Source organism: Megalops cyprinoides, chromosome 3 (genome assembly GCF_013368585.1).
Source record: "Megalops cyprinoides isolate fMegCyp1 chromosome 3, fMegCyp1.pri, whole genome shotgun sequence".
In the NCBI taxonomy this organism is placed as follows: Eukaryota; Metazoa; Chordata; class Actinopteri; order Elopiformes; family Megalopidae; genus Megalops; species Megalops cyprinoides.
The window spans coordinates 21,846,225-21,870,615 of NC_050585.1; the positions used below are offsets into that span (position 1 = coordinate 21,846,225).

Consider the following 24,391-nt stretch of genomic DNA (forward strand, 5'->3'; position numbering starts at 1 on the left):
AATAATTTATGGGTGGTCGGCGAACGGGGTCAGGGTGACCATTTTGCCAGTTTGACATAGCTAGCAGCTGGCTAGGTTGCAACGACACAACATGCATTCGTATACTTATATTGCCAGCTAACCCGGCTCATGTTAGCCAATTATAACCGACAGTGAGGCATTTTAACTAAGTGGTTGCTAAGTAGACACTAGCTAGTTAGCCGAAGCACTGCGTTAAATGATTAGCTATCCAACCATCCATGTTGAAATCGTTTTACGGTGAGAGGGTTGAAGGTTTTCGAAAATACTGCACACATGCATAGAGTTTAACAGCTAGTGAATTAGCTAACGCAACGTTAACTAATGTTAGCTGGCCGCATTAAGCCTGATTTCCACCGACTTCCAACGTGTCGTCACTGAAACGATAGTTTACCTAACGTTGGCTAGCTTCCTAGCAATTTAACACTGAACCAATTTATCAAGCTTCTAACGACATAATGTTAGTTATCTAGCTAGTTGGCATCTTGCTTAGCGAAGTACCTATCCAGATGGCTAGCTACAATGTTGCAGAAAATCACCCGATATCAACACGCCCTTTCTCATCCCTCTCGCTTAGCTTGCTAATGTTAGCCATTTAGCTAAGTTTGATTCACCGGCGTGTTGTTCGCTCTGAAACTCATCAGCCTGTTAACACCGGTCGACGTTGTGGATCGCTAAGGACCAAGCTAGCCAGTCAGTTAGCTACTTTTGTTGAGTACGTTCACATCAAATTCAACTTTCGACCTTTTCACATTGAGGCAACAAAACTCGAGCAGAGCTGGTTGTTAGCTAACGTGAGACGGCTAGCAGGTTAGCTGCAAACCAAAGTGTAAAAGGATACTGTAAACAAGCAAATGCCTTCATAAAAAGTTGACTCGGTGGGGGCTAAAACAACAAAGGCACCGGTAATCTAACTGCAAACCAGTGACTTGGTTCAGCAGAGCCAAATATGTCACACCTTGACTATTTTCTATTTTTCAATCTCATACGCCGCTCCAACGGCCTGTCCGCCATTTTGAGACACAGAAAGGAGGCGCAAAATTGCAGCCACATCGTCAATTTTACCAGCTCATTTTCTTACATACAAAACCTCCACCGGAAGTAGAACCAAACAATCTTACCCTATTGTGTCTTCTTGGGTAGATCTGGTACGTATACAAAACGAGATAACATGTATTTTTCGTTGTAAAGTGAAGGGCTTGTGATCTCAATGGCTAGCTCTACCTCCTTGTTTCTCCTCCGATCCTTGTTTTCAGTACCGCATTCGCCTTCGGACGCCGGGTACGCGCGCGGGCTTGCTGAAACAGGGACGCGCGCACGCCCTATTCTGTTCAATGACGAGTGTACCAGCCCCGTTTAAAAAAACAGCTCATGCAATTCACGGGCACACGCACACCCTCCCGTTCACACCCGAATGCCTTCCGCGCAGAGTTCTTTGATGGAAGGATGCAGTTCATTAGAGTTAGTTGGTGGGTGGGCAATTTGGTTGGTTTTCTGACGATAGTGTAGTAATATATAGAAGATGATGACTAAACCACTATGGTATTTTTGTACATGAAAATACTTTGATTAAAAATAGTTAAAGCAACAACACCTGCACCCCCCCCCCCCCCAAAAAAAAAAAAAAAAAAAAATCTTACAGCCGTGGCAGTAACTTCAACGCTATGTTTGCAAATGGAATCACAATTCTATAGATTAAAGCAATGATTATAACATCTGCATGTGCAACTTAGAACAAATGGTTATTAGCAATTTTATATTAATATCCATATAAAAGCATAATCAAGGACCAATTAGTTTGTCGAGAAAAGAGCCGAGCAACAACATAATTATGACATTAAGAACAGATAAGCAATATCTGTATTAGGAATTTAAGCATTTTTAGGAGAAATTTGGGAGAATATAAAACAATATAAAACCTTTAGAACAATATAAAGGAATTTGACCAAAGCTTTTTACAAAAGCTATATCGCTGCCCCTTACAGACAGTGAAGCAGAGTGCCAAAACGCGTATGACTAACACTGCACACGTATGCCATACGAGCAGGACACATATGGAGAAAATATGATGCGTTCTCCAATTTAAGTGGAGACTACTGCGGGGGCGCAATCTGCGTTCTCGTGCGTGTCTGGATAAAAGAAGCCAGCCCTTTGCAAGTCTCTTTATAACCGGCACACGAGGGACGCGCAATCACAAGTGTAAACTGACAGAACTTGATGCCATATACCTTTGTTCATTACGTAGAGCTCTAAAGCGTTCGAATTCTTCGAGGAACGCCAGGACACATTCTTCAAATCCCAATCAGCCCCTCCGAATACGACTGAGAAAATTCCAGACTTCACATGCCGAATTTACTTCTTAGTCAGTTTCAGTAACATTTTAAAATGCAGTATGAGTGACTGCGTGTTTTCGAACGTTAACGTTTCCAAGCAAAGTCATGTCACCAGGAAATACCAAGAAACCAATGTGACCTTAAAACAATTAATTTTGACTTTTTAAGATATATCACACAGTACAAAATGTTAATGTATCGCATTCAGTAAAATGTGAGAACTGGCCAAGAGTCTGAATACCTTTGCAAGAACATGTATATTAAAATTATGTGTTGTAACACCGCCCCCCCCCCCCCCCCCCCAAAAAAAAAAAAAAATAAATAAAATAAAGTCACAGAAATTGGGGGAGAATAAAATTAAAATTGTTCACACGGCCGATTGTACTGCCGCGGAGCAATCCCACCTAATTCGTTTACTCGAGCAATACAACTGTGCAGGATGAAATATACTACATCACGAGGAACACATGTCAACTTCCTGTACCAGTATTTTTTCTTACTGCCCAAAAGCAGGTTGTTCACGTTAGAAAAACTACAATGTACCACCTGGTGGCTACTATTGGTAATGCACGATGACACTTACAAAACAAAAGGAAACGCTACAAAGTACCGCTACAAAGTGAGGCTTCATGAGACTTTACCCGTAATGGATGGAGCAGTGTATGGAATAATCGTTGTGACTCATTTGAGCTAATGAGAGGAGTTTGGTGTCTAGAAAATTGTCACGATTGGCTCAGATTAGTCAGTCATTCATAGCACATCAGATGTATGCCCAGTCAGTAGAACCATCTAGGGCACATTAATATAGGCATGGTTCAGGAGCAGAGGAATCTTAGATTCACACCTTATATTGCGAGGCCCCCCAGTTTTAAATCTTCACTTATTTCTTAGCTGTTTTGTTCATACATTTTCTTGATATGTGGGTGTGGCTTCAACTGAAATGGGAGTGTGTCACATAGGACAGGTAGAGTTCAGCTGGATGGGACAGACCGATCCTTGCAGCAGGGAGGTGGGGTTTTGAATGAACAATAGATAAGGTTCTGGATTACGATGTCATCAGCTTCCTCCTTCATGAGGCTCTGGATTATGATGTCATCCACTTCCATCACCTGTACCCTGTCTTCTCCTACATATTGGCAGAAACAGGGTGGAGATTAGGATTAATGATCTACCTTCACTGAGATCTTGTCAGGCCTACTAATATTTTTACTCTTCCTGCTTGGTCCACGGGCTCCTAGTCAGAGGGAGGTGCTGTATTAATCATCCAAGGGAAGTTTTGCCTTCAGTTCAATCTGTCCATCATCTGGCTGCTCTTCACTCTTCCCCAATTCCTGTAGCTATCTCTGGACAATCATGGTCTTCAAATCGTTTTGGCTACAGAGAGAAAGAAAGAGAGAGACAGCATGAGAGCAGTCATTAAAAACAGAAAAACAACAGGAACACAAATTTATATAAGTATCTGAAGGCAACTCACAAAGGGAATCCTATCTTTAGTCAACTGAAATATCTAGCAGTCTAAATTGTAGTTAATGCCACTGCAGTAAATGTAAGGTCCGTAACGTATCAACTATGACTCTTACAATCTAGTAGTAGACCTTCACAAAATGGTCATCTACCAAAGTGTATTGCAACCATAAAAATAACCCCTCTGAACGTTCCTCTTTTCTCTTGTCGCCAAGTATGTAAATATAATTACAAGAGTAAGTTACATACTCCCATGCCGCAAGGGTTCTCTCACCTGAGAGGAATGAAGTTGAAATTGTTCCATTGATGACATTGAACTGCCCCTGGGTGCTGGACATGCTGGGAGCTGTGAACTGAACATTAAGATATGGAGCTTCAGCCATCAGGCAGGACAAGACTACAGCACGGCGCCTAAGATGCAAGAGAACTCTTTATCTAGTGTTTAAAATGTATTTAATTAACTTTGCATGTGCAGTTGCATTGATGGTCCATACATTGAACAGAAATATTCAACCGAACAGAGATACTGCAATACCTGTAAACACCTTAATATGCACCCCTTTATAGTTAGAATCATATTCTGTGTTGTGTGACCATAAGTCCTTGAATGCAGGTATGAAACACAGTTTTATTGTTTTTAATGGAGTTGCCAGATATAAAGTATAGGATGAGAAGAGGGCACTGACTCTGAGAGGCGTGATGCTAGCGATGGCGGTAGAGATCTCGTTCTTGGTCTCCTGCTGCACCATAAGCAGTGCAGTCAGGTGCTGCAGGTACGCTGAGCCCCCCCCCCCCCGCATCCCCTTCTCCACCTCCCCTATCTGGGACAGTCAACACCTTCCACCAACTTTATAATTACAAAGCACATTAAAGCAGAAATATTCCAAACGTTATACACAATCTATCCACCCAGGGTGAAACTGCAGAGGAGGGAAACACAGACCCCCTTTGCCACACACCTCAATTATTTATACACCCCAACTGTGCATTCTGTCTGTATGAAAATGCAGAGAACCATGACACCCACAATAAATATCCTTGTTTTATTTTCAGTCACTACAGGTATATTTGTATAAATTCCACCCAAACGTCTCTCCCGCACATTGATAGTAGTGCTGGTTTCTTTTCTGTCACTCCTTTACTGCTGTGGTAACTTCTCCTCTCCTTTCTTGTGGTATTAGTAAAAGATAAACAGCATGGACATAAGATCAGAAGTGCAGAACAGCCTGTATCTTTCCTACTCTGCACAGCTGAGAGAAGAATGTGTTTTGTGACTGGAAATGCGCAGAAACCTTAGTGCTGAGTAAGCCAGGCTTGGGGTGCCATTAATAGCTGTACCATGAGTTTACCCTCTTCCTGATGGAAGGTGCAGGTGGGGGCGGTGCAGGTGAGGGGGGTGGCCGTCAGGTAGTCACCTGGCTCTAGCAGATGGTGTGGCTCTCCCTTTTGCAGTGCCAAATGGAGCTCCTCTTTGGTCTCATACACCTGGGCCCAACAGGTGATGGCTGCAGGAGAGAGCAGGAGGAGGGAGAGAGCTAGAGAGGGGCAGAAAGAGAGAAAGAATGAGTTTGGACATAGAGAGGGAGGAGAAAGAACGAGGGAGAAAGAGATATATGGAAGGAGAGAAAGGTGACAAAGTGAGAAAGTTATACAGAGGATGGGAACAACCCTTCATGGACCCTGGTTACATCCAGAGGTTACAGGTCAATTGCAGTTTCTTGCACCATAAGGTTTCTTGCATCAATTAAGTTTACAGGTTACAGACTGACAAAAAGGCATGTTTTCAGAGATTTTCTTTGCCGCTTGGGCCTTTCATGAAAATAAATTATGCTTTCTGGAAAGCACCGGAACGCTTAACTTCACCAGTTTTGAGAGGTACATTGGTCTTGCTTGTATAATCATCAGGACTCATAGTTGTGGTTTGAGAGAGAGGCTAATCATACAGGTGTGAAACAGGTGATCCGCACTTGTATACCACCCTTGTGTGGGTGGTATACAGCACCATCTGTGTGTGGTCTTCACCACACACCATCAGCATGAGCCTTGGGGGCAGTGTGCAAGAGGGTACAGAGAATGGGGGCAGGCCTTTGAACTACATCCTGTAAGACTTCCTGTAACTACTTTCTGTAAGGGCATGGGGGGCAGGGCTGTGAGCCACTTCCTATGACACAGGCAGAGGATGTTTACAGGGTGCATGGGGAAAAACCTCACATATTCCTGTACGCTTCTGGGGTGGTTGATGTCCAGCAGTCTCTCGATCATCAAAACAGCATTCTGCTGGCAACTACGAGCCTGATGAAGACAAAAAGAGTTTGAACAACAGTATGCCTCGCCCCTACACCCCAAACACCTCCACCCCGCCCCCCCATTTCTCACGGAAGACATCACTCTGTCTGAGGGGCAGACCTGGGGGAGCTGGCCCATGGTGTAGTGCTGGCTGGCCAGCAGTCACAGACAGGTGCAGGGCTCCATAAACGCTGTTGATGAGGTGCATGGCATCGCTGAGCATGCGACAGGCCTCACTCAGGAGCCCTGAACCCAGACCACAGAAAATACACAGTATTATTAGTTGTAGTAGTAGCTTCATTATCATTATTTTCATTATAATCATGTATTTGTGTCACATATGCCCATATGCAGGAGAACTTCCATGGCTTTCATTTTTACTCATTATCCACTTTTACGGCTATATATTTTGGGATTTGATTCAGGTCAACTACCTATCAGAAGGTATAAATGCATACAGCCTTTCTGTGAATCAGGGCTGCTAAACCCTGGTCTAACCTGCTAAACCTTGGTGTAACCTGTTATATCCTGGTCTGTCCTACTAAATATTTGTCTATCTTGTAAAACCCTGGTCTATCCTAATAAACCCTGATATATCCTGATGAAGCCTGGTTTATCCTGTTAAACCCTGGCTGCCCTTCCACAGTTAGGATTCCTGCTGCTGTTCTTCATTTGTTTAAATAAAGCTGACTGATCCCTGCTGGTTACTGTAGCTGGGCAGGCCTGGTGTAAATAGTTGCAAATGTTTGGAATACATGGACAGAATTTAGCAAGGTGTCACCTTGCTTTGCCTTGGTCTGGCCACTCCGGAAGGATAGGAGGGCATCGGAGGACATCGGAGACCTTCAGAGGAGGGTGCTTCACCACAGGGAAGATGTTCTGGAATAACCCACTCAGTGAAAGTGTGTTTTTAGTGACCATCAAAGTTACGTTGTAATATATATATATGCTGTAATATCGGTAGATATTATTCCCTGTATTACTCATCACAAGAGGGTCAACACTCTCTGACCCCGATACTGCTATACCATTATGCACCACTAGATGGTACTGAAGAGCTCAAGCATGATTCTTTTTCTGGCAAAAAAATTAAAATGTACTGTTTATGAGCATTATGAAGCATTATGAAACATCATAGAGCTCACCTTTCAAACATAAAGGACATGAAAGAATGTGTGTAAAGTAGAAAAATTCTGTAAGACCTTTAACCACCATGCACTGCTTCCTATTCTTCACCTGTGTCCCATGCAGGCTTCAACAAGCTCCTGCTTGTAGGTGGGCCAGGCTGTGGGGGTGTGGCTGAGGGAGACCCCACTCTGGGGACAGCTCCTCTGCTTCCGCAGGCAGGAAGCTGAGGTCGGGGGGGGGGGGGGGGGGGGGGATGATGGGGGGAGGTACCCAGCTGGTCCAGGATGTAGTGGTGGCCATCGCTACCCACGATGACCTTGCACTCGACGGAAGAGCAGCGCAAGGGCATCAGTGCAAGGGCTGAACTCCAGGGCCTCGTCCTTCTTGTTCAGCGCGGTGTGTTGGTGCACCCTCAGTGGCTGGCCAGTCTTCTCCGGCAGCTCCAGGTAACAGGAGCGGTCCTCCCAAAGTCGCCGGAGCTGTAGACCATGCTCTGCTCCTGCTCGTGCTCCAGAATGCTGGGCGGTCATGTGGTTGCCGCAGTAGTACACCACCACGATGCCCTGCATGTACAGGCCCTCCACGTCCACCTCGCAGTACGCCCGCATGCTGGTCAGGTCGTTAATGGGCGCTGTGTGGGCGGTGCTGTCCCCGCCCTGCTCACGGCAGTGGTCGTGCATGTTGAAAAGATTTTTTTTGCAGATGAACATCTGCACATGCGGTTGCTCACCAGAGTTAATCAGCATCACGTTTGCATCGATCGCCGCCACTGCCCCACGTGTAGCTGCTGCCACAAAGTCGCTATGCACCTGGAGAGACGGGGTGATAGGAGGAGGGGTCACCCAGAGGGCAGGGCTAACATGGGGAGGTAGAGAAGTGAGAAATTTGGTCTTGGAGGAGGAGCCAGGAGCCAGGATAGGTGTAGCTGTACGTGTAGTATCACTCTGATGCACTCCAAACAAGCGCCGAGTTTACTTTATCAATTCCCACCATGCTTCAAATGCCAGAAAGACAGTATTCCTTACTTAACTAAGTAACCATTTCATGGTTTTTAACATAATGCAAAAAAGGTATAGACTATTTCGTGATATAAGTGTTTTCATAAAATAAATATTGATTCCTCATGTCCATTTGGGTGTAAAGATGGTGAGCAACTGTCATACTGCCATTTTGAGTGGGCTGGTTCAAGGCCAGGCCCACATGCTCACCGGCTGAGGTAGAATCTGCGAGCGGAGGTGGTGACGCAGACATGACATCCATCCAGTGTCACCATTTCCAGGTAAATCAGGTATCTTCCTTTTGCCAGGTACTGGGTTCCATGCACTCATCATCAGGACCTTCATGCACTGCAGGGGCTGCTCCGGGGTATCCAGAACACAGAAATGTTACCCATAATGCCCCGGGGGCTCTGAACATGGAGGCATTACTCGTAATCCTCCATGAGCATCCAGAACACAAAAACATCACCCATAATCCCAGGGGCACCCAGAGCATAGACACATCACCCATATTCCTCTGGAAACCCAGAACACAGACAGATTATCCATAATCACAGAGCAGATTCCAGAACAGAGATATTACCCATAATCCCCTGGGTTGTCCAGAACACAGAGACATTTCCCATAGGACCCAGAACTCTTACCTATACTCCCCGCAGGGGACTTTCAACAGAGAGAGCCACCTGTCATCTTCTGGGATCCAGAACACAGAGAACCACACTGCAGTCACACAGTGCCTAATCCAACCATCACCATCAGGCCACGGCTGTCCTCTGTACCAACCAGCCCTGGGGGTACGTATGGAGGACGCCCAGTGGATGCTCTCTGCTACCTGGCAGGATGTACTGAGGAGGGGGGCAGCCTATCCTCTCCATCCCCTCACCCTCCATCTGCTTCAAGTCCCATGTGCATGGCAACAGCAACCACATCAACACCACACCACCAGTGACTGCAGGCAGGTTTTACTGAGGTAAGGCAGTCACAGGCAGAACATACACTAGAACCACACAACCAGGAGGCAGAGAGAGAAGATGGTATTAAACAGAAAAACAAAAACTGATACCATCATCAGGGTGTCAGGGCTTCAGTCCCCTGGTGCATCAGTGTGTAGGGAAAGACACACTCGCAGGTCAAAAGGCTCCATGCCATCAGCTTTGACTTTTTACTGTGAAGCATGGCTCCTGCATAATGACCTCATGATCTCCAGTGACCTCCCCTTGATCTCTGTCCCCAAACCCATCCCGCCCCAGCTCCACCTCCACAGTCTGATGTGTGACCTGTCATCCTTAAACACTGTGGGGTCACCATGGAGTCCTGTAGAGAGGGAGAGAGAGAAGGGTGAGAGACAGAGACAGAGACAGAGACAGAGGACTCGTGGCAAGACAACAAAACATGCATACTGTTTAATACCAGATTAAATATGCCACAGACATATCCAGCAGGGTGGGGTAACAGAAGGTCTGCTGTCTTACCTGTGAATCGGGGGGTGTAGGGAGCCAGCCTGCCAGACACACAGTCAGCTGTTTTGCCTCCATTGCTGAGAACCCCCCTGTGCACCGCTGCTGTTTGCCATGTCTGGAACCTTGCCTTCACTGACTGTACCCTGTTGCCCCGGAAACACAAGGGAGACAGGGGGCTGAAGTGTGGGGTCAGGAAGGGGGTCTCCAAAACATGGACGTTCCCTACTAGATGGTCCACCCCCCCCACCCCCCCCCACACACACACACCTCCCTCTCTGCCCTAGATCTGCCTCTTCCTCCTCCTTCTCCTTCTCCTCCTCCTCCTTACCATCTTCCCCTCCTGGGGTTGGAACAACTGAGGACCCTCTCAGACACCCCCCCCCCCCGAGCCTAGACAGCCGGTGCTGTCATTCCTTGGCACAATGTCTGGGTATGGGGAGAGACTTACAGCTTACGATGGGGGTCTCGCTGATGTCCCGGTTAGGGGGTGCACTGTCACCGTTGCCAATGTTATCCCGCAGTCGAGGAGCCCTCTCGTGACACGCAGGCGGTCAGAGAGCCAGCTGCAGCAGTGCCTTTCCCATCACCTCCTCTCCCCTGCAGCAGAGGTGTGCAGATCTCTCATGTTTCCAGGTCTTTCCTTGAGCTTGAACTGGGAGGGAGGGGAGGGATCATTTTTGAAACAAAAGCACTGCAGGGGCTAATGGAAGACCACGCCCTTTCCCCAGCCCAGAATCAGACTCCAGCAGCATGTCAGAACAGAGCCCAGCTCTGCAAGTCCATGTTCACTTCCTGAAAGTGAGATCCCTTCCTCTGCTGTCCTCCAGGGCAGTGGGGTATCTGAGATGGGCAGCTATTTTTGGAGCAGCTCAGTTCAGAAATGTGGGGCCATCCACCTGACTGGACTGGAGGCCCTGTGCCTGCGGTCCCGCACGGAACAAAGAAGGCTACACTCTGTTGCTTTTCCAGAGTCCATCAGCTCACAGCAGCTTCCCCTCAGTCCTTACCTACATGGAACAGACTCCAAGCAGATCAGTTCCTCAGGACCCCTCCCACCAGTGAACATGTGTGCCAAGTGCTCACACTCCTAGGAGGTGCAGGGTTAACAGCACAGCTCTTCAAGAGACCGAGAACAAGTCCTTAAAATGGACAAAAAACAGAATGAGTTTTAAAAATGCCCCTGGAGAGTGACATGCCAGTCCCCTCCTAGGTATATATCCATAAAGGTCATGCTCCTCAGTGGCCTTCTGACTACCTCTGTGAGGGAGGGGTATGATCCCGTCAGCTAATTCCTTGTGCCTTTCTCACCACCATCCAAAGCAGAAACACATCCCCAAAAACCTCACTGAGCTTTCTTCAGGCTGATTGGTCTGCACGTGTATCGCCCAAAACTGTGACGTAAGAGGCAGGATGGTGTGCTGCTTGTTCCCCTTCGGCTCTAACCGGACACAGCAGCTGCTGCGAAGAACTGACTTCATAAACAGCACTCTTCCCCTTTCTCACTTCTGCCATTAAGCACACATGAGCCCAAAAAACCCCTCTCTTTTTATCCCAACCAACAGGCTGCTGCTCTGGTCCAGAATGGCAGAGGTTTCCATGGCAGAATGACTGTGCTGGCATTAGAAACCTAAAGAGTGAAGTGGAACCCTGGAAGCCTTGATGCTCGAACTGTCTGAAACATTCTAGAACCAGGTTTCTCACATTGGAGCCCTCTCTGTATGAGGGAGGCCCGTGTGCTGCCAGTAGCACAGAGCACAATGTATCTGTGGATGCATCAACCAGACAGCAACATTCAAACAAAAAGTGTTAAAATGTGGATCTCACAATGTTCAGTTTTCCCACCATTTTTAGAGACTCATACAGCCATTTATTTGTTTGTGCTTCTCTGCTAGTAATTGTACATTCATTTGAAAAGGCATTGGCCTGGTTTTAAGTGAAACTAAATTCAGCCGTGCTATCTACTGTACCTGCAAGTTACGGTAAAGTAAGAAGCAAATTTTACCAGTAATTAAAATTTATAGTGACAGTTTTCTTCCTGTACGCCAGCTTGGTCAATATGTTTACATTCTGAGATTAATCTTGATGACTTTAATGAAGAGTATAACATGCTGCACCATACTTGTGTAATGAACCTGGTGTGGATACCCTGCCATTTGAAAAGAGAAACTTCCTCATGGTCCTCGGAACAGGGTCAAAGGTCAGCACAAGACTGGGAACCACAGAAAGCTCTAGTGAAAGAGTGATGACAAACAATCGAGATCCAGGCAGGGTTTAATCAATTTTGAGGTTTATTAAAATAACAGCACAGCTACAAGCTCAACGCGGTACAGCCACAGCAGGCGTGAGGTGACGATCAGGGAGGTTCTGAGCCTAGTATCGCATTGCAGCTTTTCCAGAGGACACGCCCTGCCTAGCAGAAATAATCATGGGTGCCATCTATTATTGCTCAAGAGGCCAACGGGAGGAAAGAGGTAACAGAGGTGGGGAGGTTGAGTTTGCGTTCTGTGGGCATGGAGCTCCACTCCACTGAACTGGCCAATAAGTGCATGTCAGTTTGGAGGTCACTACGCATGATGTGGCAGGTCTCTGTAATAACTTGAGGCAGAATAGCTGAGCACGGTGGGGTTTCCCACCATTTTAGAGGGCTTATTTTCCTCATTTTGATTGACTGAGAACCACAGGTTTGTGTTGGTTGGTGCTGTTTTGCCTTTGTCCCTGTGCTCAGTCAGGTTTCTTCCTGAAGGCTTTAGACAGTGTGGTGGGCCACTGCTTCAAGGGGACAGGACCAGACCAAGAAAATCACACAAAAGGACTTAACAGAACAAAACGTAACAGGAAGAGACATTACCACAGGGAGGGATTTAAGTGTTACACGCAGCCCACTGCATTTCCAACAATGCGCCTTGCCACCGCCCGCTGCCCCTCCCTCTCTCTCTGAGCAGCGGTCAGTATGATAGAACAATGTCACACAAGAAATAAATACTTTTCAGTTCCACTCATCACCTAGAGGGAACTCCACACTTCTGTCAGCGGCAGCCCGTGAGCCAGACCCAAGGGAGCCAGAGGGCCCGCAGAGTAAGCTGCTAATTGTCCTGAACCTACTTTGTACTGTTTTCTGGGATTACCAAATTTGCTAGTTTCAGTAAAGACTGCCCAAGAACATGCCTCATCTTAACTTTATTGCATCTAATGTGGCAGCATTTCCTTTATGCATTTCATATTAAATCATTTTAATGACAGTAAAAAGAGACTGGGCTATGCTGAATAATTATGATTACAAATCAGAGATTTACAAATAGAGATTTTTCATTTTTCATTATTACTAAAATGCTTTCATGCAAAGTGCACAGTGGTCAGGTTATCACATTACTGCAGATCAAGCTGCTGGTGCAGATGGCTGATCCTCATTTAATCTGGTGCTTGTTAATCTTGCAAAACAAAAAAGCAGGTTCAGGATGGTTGTCACATAAAGGTACTCTGACTTCTTAACCTGGAATTGGCTGGCTGCAGCTGGTTCTTGTGTAGTTCGTGCCCCAGAGGAAAGCTCCTTTCCCTGTCTATCCTGCAGACAGGGTATGAGTCAAACATCAGTGTGCACCAGCGTACATCCAAACAATACGGCAGTTAGTCTAGGGGCATGGAGGCTTCTAATGATGGAAGTTACATACGGATTTATCTAATATATGTCTGTATGTCTGTACAGCTTTCCTCTGGTTAGAGCAGTCCTTCTGTTGCTTTGCAATGAGCCCCCGGGGCCGCCCAGCTCAACAAAGGAACCCTTCTTAGAACACATGCAGGGGAAGAGGAAGAAACAAGCACTGCGTGTGTGTATGTGTGTGTGTGTGTCTGTGAGAGAGAGAGAGAGGGATAGGCTCCCCAAGCTGTTAAACATTGAACAAAATATTATAAAAATGGCCTGAAAAAGATTGAGGAACAGGCCTTGACTAAAAAGGCATAGAGCAGGCTTTCACTGCAGAGAGCTCCCTGCATTCCCACAGGCCTAGTTACCAAAGCACAACCATACATTCCCAGTGTCTCTCTGAGTAAAACAACAGGAGCAGCCCATTCTGGGAACCTAAGCTGTCAGCATCTGCGGCAGTGCCCACATCCAGCTCCCTCCTCTGGACCCTTCAGAGTTGCCATAGAGATAAAGGCGTGGCAGGCGGAGACTGTGGCCGCATAGTGCTGACAGGACTTGTGCTGTGAACAGTAAGGAAATGACCAGGGCTGAAATGACTAGTGCTGAGATCATCAGTGCTGAAATGATGAGTGCTGAAACGAGACTGAAATGACCAGTGATGAAATGAACAGTACTGTTATGACCAGTGCATAAATGCTCAGTGCTTAAACGAGCAGTGCTGAAATGACAAGTCTTGAATTGACCAGTAGTGCAATGACAGTCTAGTGTTACCAGACGTTCTGATGAGATGACACTGCAAAGATCCCAAACAGCTGACTGAACATGACATTCCAGGTATACTGACTCACAGAGGGTAAAGTTTAACTATTTCAATAATGTGTTTGTTACAGTGCAAGATAGCTGTTTCCAAAGGGAGCAAAGGAGATTCCTCTATTTACAAAAGAATTACAAAAGTGTTGCCAATGTAGAAAAACTTGCTGAATCTTTCGTATATCTTAAAGGTTTGTTGCACCACATTCCTACATAATGAAAATTAAGAAAATTGTACATATAAAGAAAGCTGTCCATTTATCAATACTGTGGTAGCAAAAATTCATTATGCGGGCTTTTGTAAGTAGAGGAACAACTGCAATTTTCAGCATCCAATCAGGACTCTAACATGGTGTAGTTCTCAGTCTGTCCACTGGGTGGACAATAGGGATTTGGTTGTCCTTCAAGGTCTGAAGAAAATCAAGGATTGTCATTCAAACGTAGGATTGCACTTTTCCAAGGGATATTCAAGTTTTATCACATAAATAAAACATCATTCATTGCAACAAAAAATATACACAATACAGTCAAGTTTTTTGTCTCCTAAATATTATGCAGTTTTATCACAATGCATTTTTCAATGAATTTAAAACACTAGAAAAGTTCTGAATATATTTTGATATAGTATTATCTTATCATAAATTTGCCTTTTACATACCTTGCAGTATATTGTCTACTAAAGATACACAGTGCACGTACTAATAGGACATCTTTTGCACATTGAAAAACTTACACACCTACAGTTATATCAGTATGGCTGATAGACTACAGTATTTGCCCATTTTATCCTAATCATGTTCTTTACCCTTATCACTCCACTGGGGGATGCTCTTGCAGGCAAGCGCCACTCAGCATGGTAGGTCAAAGGAGTCAGTTCAGATGCAGTCAAGTGACAGAGTGTGCTCACTGCAGCAGAGTCCACAACGCTCCCTGCTGCGCATTCACAGTGCCTGACCCGGACAGGAGCGCTGCAGGTATGCGTAATCTGCCACACAAACTCCATTGTTATGTGATAATGGTAGGCTGTGCATGTGGCCGCCTCTGAATGCAGCTGTGGATTCTCCTGTGCGAGTGGTACTGTTTCACTGCGTTTCCATAACCCTGAGAACTCAACACTACCACACACATTCATACATGCACACACACTCTCACACACACGTGCAGGTACCCACACACACAGGCATGCACACACACACACGTACAGGCATTCACGCAGGTATGTACACACACACACACACACAGGCATGCACGCATACACATGTACGGGCATTCACACACACACACACACAGACGCAGGCATGCACGCGCACACATGTACAGGCATTCACGCAAGTATGCACACACACACACACACACATGCAGGCATGCACACACACACACACACACACACACACACACACACAGTCTTCTGTTCATGCAGAAACTGCAGCAGGCAGAGCATTGGCTCTATTAATGTCCTTATACCTCATGACCAGGCTATGTCCTCTACCTGTACTTGTAAGATGTGCACTGATGTCTGTCTGTTCATGGCACCACTAAACACACAGAGCATATGTGAGTGACAGCTTCCCGCAGCCTGGGTCCCTCCTGAAAGGGGACCTGATCTGAAGCCCCGCCCTCTCACTGCATGGAGTTCTCACTGTGGAGGGCCGAGAGCAGCACTCGTGCGCGGCACGTCTCTCTCGCATGACCTGCTTCCATCATGATCACGTTCAGCACTGAGTCTGAGCTTACAGCAGCTTAGCTTCCACACTCATAACTGAGCAGCCTTTCAACCAGATGCCTTCTACTGGATATTACTGCATTTGTGATGTGCACTTTGTGTGTATGGCCATGATGTCACTGTAAGCAGGTCTGGACAAGAGCACCTATTACAGCCAATAAATAAATAGGCAGATAACACACTAGAACACACAAAACGGGTGTGTTCTTGCGGGGGGGCTCACAAACTTGAAACGGGAGAGGCTAAAAACGAGCCTTTGAGCTGCTAACTGTCCCAAACCTGTTTTGGTTTGCATGATCAAAACAAGCATCTGATTGGCTCCTTACGTCACTGCATCCACTTTGTCACCTCTGCTTTCACCTCGCATTCAGTCATGATATCAAAGACACCAGGTGGGGACAAGAGCAGAAATCAGCCTCAACTTCAAACTGATCTTTTTGCTCCAGTGAAAATTTGCAAGTGAAAAGCACAGATGTTAGAAATGCAGATGCAATTAAGTAAAAAAATGAGTCCACACCAGCTGCTGATGGTGGATGCACATTTAAATGGAGTCACAGCAATGGAGTACAGCCTCAGGACGGTCAGCAAGTCTGAAGGTCTTTAGCCCTCTGGACCCCCCCCAAGCACAAGGGACCTCAAACACCATTTACCTCTTCACACCTCTATCTTCTCTCTTCACACCTCTAATAACTACAGGCTTGCTATGATTCAGCCCATTTTCAAATCTTACTGTGATGTAGTTGTTGTCGCTGTGATAAGTGAAGTAAAAAAAAACTAAAGTCGTGACTACTGGCAAAAGCAGTGGCATATATACTATCAATAAATATCAGGAGCAGGGGCCGAGATATGCGGCCTTATGATGATATTAACAGTAATAGCATTAATAATGATAGTGATGATGATGATGATGATGACGGTGAAGACAGTGATGAGATCACTCTGCCTCTGCCGCTGCCGTGGTAGCGGAGGTGGGGGCGTGATCAGTCAGAGAGCTCTCCCCCTCTTCTGTGTCCTCCCCCCCAATGGAGCGCGCCGCCGCCTGGCCCCGGTGTGGTCTGTGCGCGTGAGCAGACCGTGGGCGGGGCCTGTGCCTGCGGGGGTACAGGAAGAGGGCGGGGTCAGGCATGGGGGCGGGCTCCTCCGGCCCGCTCACCCTCTCGCGCGGCACGCACTCCCTTGCTCTCTCAGCCCGCACCAGCGCCGCCGGCCTGTGGGAGCGGCGGTGTTTGGGTTTGGCGGCGGCGGCCGCGGGAGGTGGGGGTGGCGGCGGGGGCGTGGCCAGTCTCTCGCAGCCCCGGTGAGGCCGCCCCTCCTGCTCCTGCAGGCTCTGCTGGGCGGCGTACAGCTGGAAGGAGAGGCGCGCCGCTGCGTCTGTCTGCCGCTGCAGCTCGGCGTTCAGCGCCGTGATCCTGTGGCTCCGCCTCTTGAGCTCCTCCAGGAAGCGCCGCTCCTTGTCCTTCAGGCTGGCCCGCAGCGCGCCCGCCAGCGCCCCCTTGTGGCTCAGCTCCCGCCGCAGCTCTCCCAGAGTGCACTGCTGCTCCCTCAGCCGCTCCTCCACCTCCCGGCAACGAGCCTCCAGCTGCTGCTCCTCCTCCTCCACCTCTGAGACACATACACACATACACAAACATAATATAACAATGCACACAAATACATACTCACAATACACACACAATAACACACATAATAACACACACATATAAATGCACACATATGATATGCACACAAAGACACACACACACAATATGCACACAAAGATACACAAACACATACCTAATATACACATACATACACATAAATGCTGTGGATCCTCCCTGTGAAGTGGAGACAGTGCCTTCCCCTGAAACCTCATGAACCTGGGCAAGCAGGAGAGTGCAGCTGGGGGAACCACATGCCTCTCCCTCCAACTCGGCAAGGGGGCGACTGCAGCCGGCCGGCCACCTGCCACATGCCGTCTGTCGTCATGGAAACCAGACACGGTCAGCGGTGTGGAGATTAGCCCACACTGAACCCTCGGACCCTGTGTTTCTGCAGTGGTACACAGGGCTTCAGCCAGCCTCTGCTGAAGAGGGCAGAGTCCTTCTGCTCACCCCCATCTCGCCCCCATTGCACATCGTCACCACCCCACAGCCTACCTGTACTCCGCCTGCCACTGCACCAACAGAAACTGCAGTGCAGTCTTACTTTTCTCCCTCTCTGTCTGCCTTTCATCTTTTCCACTTTTGTCTCTGCTTTTCACTCCCTTCCCCTGTCCTGCTTCTCTTCCCCCCCCCTGTCCTGTTTCTCTCTTTTTGCTTTTCTCTCTCCCTCCGTCCTCTGTTTCTCTCTCTCACAACAACACCTGCAGGTTTGCTGCAGTTGAGCCCCTCTGTGTGCCTTTTAATGATCAGCAGGGATCAAACAGATGGAGGAAAGAGAGGAGGAGGAGGCGGATGGAAGTGAACCAGATTCAGTGGGCGGAGCCGCAGGGGCAGTGGACAGAGCAGAGGGTCACATGACAAATCTTTAAATGTGAGAGCAGGGGGCCCAGAGCAACACCATGTCCTTCCCTCTTAAATGATAGGAGTTGAATATACGGTCAATGCAGCTTTATTCCCTGTAGATCAAGCATAGACTCCTGCAAATATAAATCTCTCCAAGGGAAAACATCATCTACCAATTCACAGCTACACACATACACACACGCGCGCTGCTGATGGTTAGAGATATGGAGAGAGAAAAGACTTATCCACACCTTCCCAGCCCACCAGACTACTCCTCAAGTGGGGTGATTCCTGTGGTAGAGAGCTAGGAGGTGGTGGAGTGAGAATAGGATGGAGTGAGAGGGTAAAGGAGAAAAGAGAAAGGAGGATAGGGAGAGCCTGAAGGATCCAGGGGAGTATGGAGAAGGGAGGATGGAGGCAAAGTGAAGGGAAGGAGAGGAAAGGATGGAGGACTAGATGGAGAAGAGGATGGAGGGAATATGATGAGGCTAGATGGACAGAAGGAGAAAAGGAAGGAGGAGATGGAGGAGATGGAGGAGAGGACGGAGGGGGAACAGGCAGGGCAGTACACAGAAAGGGCCCTCACCTGCCTGGGTCCTTCCTGGGGGCTTCAGGTTCAGCTCACAGGTCAGTTCTGTGAAAAAGTGGATGAGAAGAACCGTGTGCTTAACTGAGATGAGTAATAGAGGAGGAGAACTGTGTACTTAACTAAGTACAAGAAGAGAAAAATTGTGTGCTTAACGAGACAAGCGCAAGAGAAGGAGAACTGTATACTTCACTGACATCATTGCGATAGGAGGAGAACCACGTACTTAACTGAGATAAGTATGCATGGACTGCCCCCGAGTAGAGGGAGGAGCATTGATTTTCAACCATCTTCCCCCTGCGTGGTGAGAACCACCTTCTGGATGCTGATTGAGCAGGTGATTCAGCTACTACATTTGATTGCTCAGCCTTTGTGCATACATCATCTCAGTTCTGAGCACGGCCGTCACAGAGCGTATCGTCAGGCCTGACTCATGACGAGGATAATGTCACGATGGGTGTGTACTGGGGCTGGCCAAGCATTAAATGCAGAATACAGCATGTTGATCAAACACAAAATCATATGCATTCTGTAATTATGATGATAAATATGATTATATTCAGCTCCTGCTTTCCATCCATCGTCCATCTAGCAGGTTCCAGTTGATTACAGGAGGCTCTGTTGCTGTCTGCATTCCTATACAAACCATGGATGCTCTGTTTTAGACCACAACCCTTACAAAAATGGTCATAATTAGCCAACAGACCCAAACATGTACAGCTTCAATAATGGCAGAGACAAAACGTTTAACATGAAATGCTTAGAACTGACTATCTGGTCAATATATGGAATATATACTATATATTCATGATTGTGACACAATCATGAAGCTGGCATTCCATGTCACTGCTTTATCAAAACTGCTCCCTTTAAAAATGAAAATGCCTCCAGCTGCAGCTCTAATCTCCAACAGATGGCAACAGGAAAGTGGATGAAGATTTTACTCAAAGGTATTCCATTACGATTATTATCATCACAATTTCTTTTAACAAGGCGAACCTCTAAGAAGCAACTAATGGACAATTTCCCTGCTGGTTCCACTGTTCTGAGGACAACCAGCAGGCCAGCGGGCCTCACTCTATCATTAGCATGATGTAATGACATGTGAAATCGAATTGCACTGGACTGACTCATGGGTTTTAACTCCCTGTCGCTCCACATGAGATCACCCTGCGGCTAAAGGGATCCCTCTGCACCAGGCTAGGCTAATCCAGCACCCTCCACCACCCCCCCCCCCCCAAAAGGGATGGCAAAAATCCAGCCTCCCCCCCCTGCCAGAATCTCTGTTTGCCCAGCCAGCTCAGCACATCCCCAAAGCGGGGAGCGCTAAACCATCAGAATACTGAATTACGCCGCGGGAGAATCGGACTCCGGCAATGCCAGGAAGGTATCGACCCACGGAGCTCTCTCAGTGGTCTCCATTTCACTCGGAATAAAGATCAGTCGCGCCTCTCCTGCCTGCACCATGGGTTTCAGCAAAGTGTCTCCATTGCAGTAGGTGGGGATAGAGAGACACTGCGAGCCAGACAGAAAGATGCATATAGAGGCCAGAAAGCCGGGGCACTTTCAAACCCTCAGTCAATGCCTCATTAGATGCCCTGTAAATCCTTCGCTGTCTGCCTCTCTGAAACTTGTGAATTTTTATCAGTCATCTGCTTTGTCAGATCTCTCTCTGCAGCAGGAAGCTGCTCCAGCTGCTTCAGCAGCACTGTGCTTCTCTGAGACTCTGTAAACTCCGCTGCATTGGCTCCTATCTCACACATAGCTGCCCTCCTAATTCACTGCCCTGCCCCCGCTCTAATTAATGTGTGTGTGTTTGTGTGTATTGCACAGTGCAGGATCATGTGACAGGAAGTAATGTAACACTGACCAGCACAGCGCCTCTGCAGGGACAGGATCTCCCGGTGCAGGCCTCGCAGCAGGGACAGGTGCTCCTGCCGCAGGAACGCCATGCTCCGCTCCACACACTCCACTTGCCGCGCCAAGGGACCCGTCTCCATGGCTACCTCCGCCCTGCCCGGGAGGCTGTAAGACATGTGTGACCCCTGAGTGCCACCACACACACACCTGTACATACTGGGTACCACCAGAAGTATACCTGCACACAGGTGTGATCCAGGGCGCTGCCGTAAGTGCATCTGAGCATAATGCAGTGGTTACATTTAGAAACATACTCTTTACTGTCTCCTTGACTCTGGTCGTTTTATTCACTGAAAATACTGCTGTGGTTTATTGCTGGTTTAAGGCAGATATTTCCACAGAGCAATGTCTTCTGCAATATCAAAGCAAAAAAAAAATCTATTTCATCGATTGAAACTGGATTCTCTGCCTTTTTAAATTTCAGCACATGGGCTAAAATTGCGACGCAGTGCACAGCTTTAATCCGTACACTGCGAATCCTGTGTGTTGCGCTCGCGACAATGGAAGCTATGGATTTTTAGTTTGTTTCTGTGTGTACCACTCTGAATAATAAGCAGAGCACGTGACCAGCAGGCTCAACATCCTCGCTTTACCAGCAGTTAAAAGCGCGTGTAAACAGATTTTGGGCGATGGCCTCAATATGCTGGCTGTTGCATTGTTACATGCGCTGTGATACTTCTGGGTTCACTGCACACACCGTTTCACTTGCTAGCCTCTTGTACGTTCATTTAGTTTTAGATTTCAGTTAGGATTCTTTACTTAGTATGGTAAAATCTGTGTTGAACATATTGTACAACAGAAGCCCGTGGTAGTACAAAATTATGAGGTCCATTAAGCAATTATAGTGAGGCGACCACTCTAAATGGGGCCGTCGGTCGAGTCACCCATCACTGCCTGGAACCCGACTCATCTGGGCTGCGCGAGTTTAACTGCGCTTGAGGGGGAGCTGTCAGGCACACGGCCTGCGACGCCAAGGAAGCTGCGTGATTAGCTCCAAAGAGACCCGACCATCGGGTTTTCCGGTGGACTCAGCACGGTGTTAACGATTCAGGATAAAACTACTGACTCCTGCCAAGAAAGCGCAGCGAGACATTGCGCTGGAGTAGATGTGTTGCCCACAGCCCATGCAGAAAGAGTCGCAAAAGTAGAGTACTCTCTAACTGGCTGAAGGCAAGATTTCATGAGCTGCCTCGTTATGTACAGTTTAACCCTTGATTCTGCGGACCTCCTAGATATAGATGACGTAGTGCAAGAAATCAGACAGAGCCTACCTCCCCGCGCCCGACTAGCTTTTTATAGATGATTTCGAATATTCGCTACAGTAAGTTCCGCTAGTGCATCATATCTGTAACTGTCTTCTCCAAATAGTGTCCTCACGCAGAGTATCAACCCAATGACAGCAATTAATATGTCAAGGCTGATTCTGTCAAACTTTGAATACATAAGGAATTCACTAAATGGCAACGCCGTACAGATGTACAGATTAAATATTTATGAATACTGTTTCACAGAGAAACGGTGCAGCTGCAACTGTCAAACGTGGTGGTCCAGGAGCGAAGGTGCGCAGTGAGCATATTGCAATCTTGGAGTATAACATTGTTGTAACAATGTAAGCATTGTTTGCATTTTATGCTTACATTGCAACCTTAATTATAAGTTAAAGTAACAAACATGTCTGAACCAATGATCTCTCAACTACGATATTTGTCGGTTGTGCAACTGTAGTCTGCAGAATAATGGAACAAAATTAACTGTTTCCCGACTTATTAATGCAATAAAGTTAACTGTTAACCGCTGTGAGAGCATGTGCGTATGAAACTGACGGTTGTTTGATTGTTCTTACCTTTAAAATAAAAGAATGAACTCTTGGATCCAAAATGCGAAGTCGTCAAGTGGTTCTGCTTCATAAACTTACACCCAAACCCGACATTTTTTCAATTCATCTTCCACATCCTCTAAAGGCAAAAAAAATCAAACTGGTCGTTTTAAAATGTAACAACTGACGTGTTTTTAAGAGCTAAAATGAAAGCAAAAACATATACACCAATCTGTGGCGGAGCCACGCAGATAAACACCGCATCAAGAACCCAATGTTTTCCTGGAGGTTGCAGTACGCTGCATTTTGTCATAGGAGTCACAGATCTGTTTACGTCCTTTCAGAACTAGCACACCGCATCGGCGAGCTTCGGCAGATGTCAGCGAAGCCTCGTTTCGAAACGGTATATCATGTTAATAGGCAAATAAAAGCGAGCATCCATCCTACGCAGGAAAAGGGAAAAGAAGGAAACCTCGAAGGTAACATCATTCACCCTTCGGCTCGGGAGATGAAGGATACAGTGGGCGTGTGATAAACAATGCATCGTGACCGGAACAGGCGACGTGATCGTGCAGCAGCAAAGACGCTGATTGGCAGAAACTGCACCTGCCTTCCCGGTCGCATCGCAAATCTTCCAGCCGGATCAATAAGCTGGGCAGAAACTACAGAGAGTTTATTTGTCTACCAATTTCCACAGTAAAGGACGCGCAGAAGAGATAAGGGGTACTCAGCGGATGACTGGTAATAGCCGTGGTGATTGACGACAACAGATAATATATAGGCTAACTGGAGCTAGTTTAGAAAACAGTGATCTGCGTGTGTTTGCAGACATTATGCGTAATAAAGGTCAGAATGAACACCCACGGATAGAAGAAGAATCAATTTATAGCCTCCTCTGTACTGAAGTAACGTTATTTCCCCCAAGCGTTTTTCACTACATTACATGCATTTAGCAGACGCTCTTATCCACATTAACCATTCCAGTGTAGGTGTAGGCCTATCTGGTATGCCTATACCAGATAGGCCTACACCTTAAAGCGGTAGTGATGACAGGCAGCTACAAACGTCATTATAGAATCTATGACATGTGACGCATCCATGCTTGGTTTGAAATAGAGGGATGTAGTAACGGATACGAACGGAGATGTCATGTATCATAACGCTTTGCTCTTGGAAGAACGAAAAAGAAAAAAAAAACAAACCACCTTAAAATGGTATGTGCCCCCTCTGTCCCCAGTGGCAGCCAGATATACAGTTTATGCACAGTTCTATTCAGTCTATTACGCTAGGTAACGGAATTTGTCCTTGGCTCCGGCAAGAACGCCTGCAGCATGGCTTCTCGAACTGAATCTTACCTGCAGCAGATTCAGTCTACAGTTCAGTCATTAACAGCTGAGGGAGAGGTAATGAACCTAGAGGTATCTCACTTTAAAAAGCTAGAAACAGCCAGATATATTGCGCATACAGCTTGTACGAATCACATCGGTTACCATAACAATGATTCTGTCCCAATATTTTTGACCACTGTATGCAGTTTATTTGTATATTAACGTTTCTTATAAATGGAGTGCAGTGTGTGCCTTTTAGTTTCAAATTCAAAATCTACAGGCAACAATAGAATAATCTGTCTAATTTTGTGCATCCATTTTAATAAAAACAAAACGAGTCAAATAAAAGATGATATTTTACAGGAAGTATGTAAAGATCAATATACATATGTGCATAA

General features: G+C 46.8%; 2 protein-coding genes across 2 annotated transcripts in view; both read right to left on the reverse strand.

The window, feature by feature from the left end:
* Nucleotides 1–1,300, reverse strand: part of LOC118774348 (lissencephaly-1 homolog A) — a 30,925-nt gene extending 29,625 nt beyond the window's left edge. Inside the window, exon 1 of the mRNA XM_036523667.1 lies at nucleotides 1,140–1,300. The gene's annotated coding sequence lies outside the window, so the exon portion shown is untranslated. The remainder of the gene's footprint in view (nucleotides 1–1,139) is intronic.
* A 14,350-nt stretch (nucleotides 1,301–15,650) lies between these two features.
* LOC118775646 (coiled-coil domain-containing protein 92-like) lies at nucleotides 15,651–22,985 on the reverse strand. The gene is made up of 4 exons (XM_036525657.1): nucleotides 22,693–22,985; nucleotides 20,800–20,954; nucleotides 18,930–18,977; nucleotides 15,651–17,462 (listed from the first exon to the last, which is right to left on the reverse strand). The coding sequence occupies exons 2-4, from the start codon at nucleotides 20,927–20,929 to the stop codon at nucleotides 16,795–16,797; spliced, it is 846 nt and encodes a 281-aa protein (XP_036381550.1). The 5' UTR covers nucleotides 20,930–20,954; nucleotides 22,693–22,985; the 3' UTR covers nucleotides 15,651–16,794.
* Nucleotides 22,986–24,391: the final 1,406 nt, after the last annotated feature.

What these genes read in the sequence shown, in the direction of transcription:
- LOC118775646 (XM_036525657.1), bottom strand. Translation starts at nt 20,929, where the DNA reads ATGGAGACGGGTCCCTTGGCGCGGCAAGTGGAGTGTGTGGAGCGGAGC. An exon ending in CCTGCAGAGGCGCTGTGCTG is followed by an intron (nt 18,978 to 20,799) that starts GTCAGTGTTACA and finishes ACTTTTTCACAG; the next exon opens with AACTGACCTGTGAGCTGAAC. An exon ending in CCCAGGAAGGACCCAGGCAG is followed by an intron (nt 17,463 to 18,929) that starts GTGAGGGCCCTT and finishes TATGTGTCTCAG; the next exon opens with AGGTGGAGGAGGAGGAGCAG.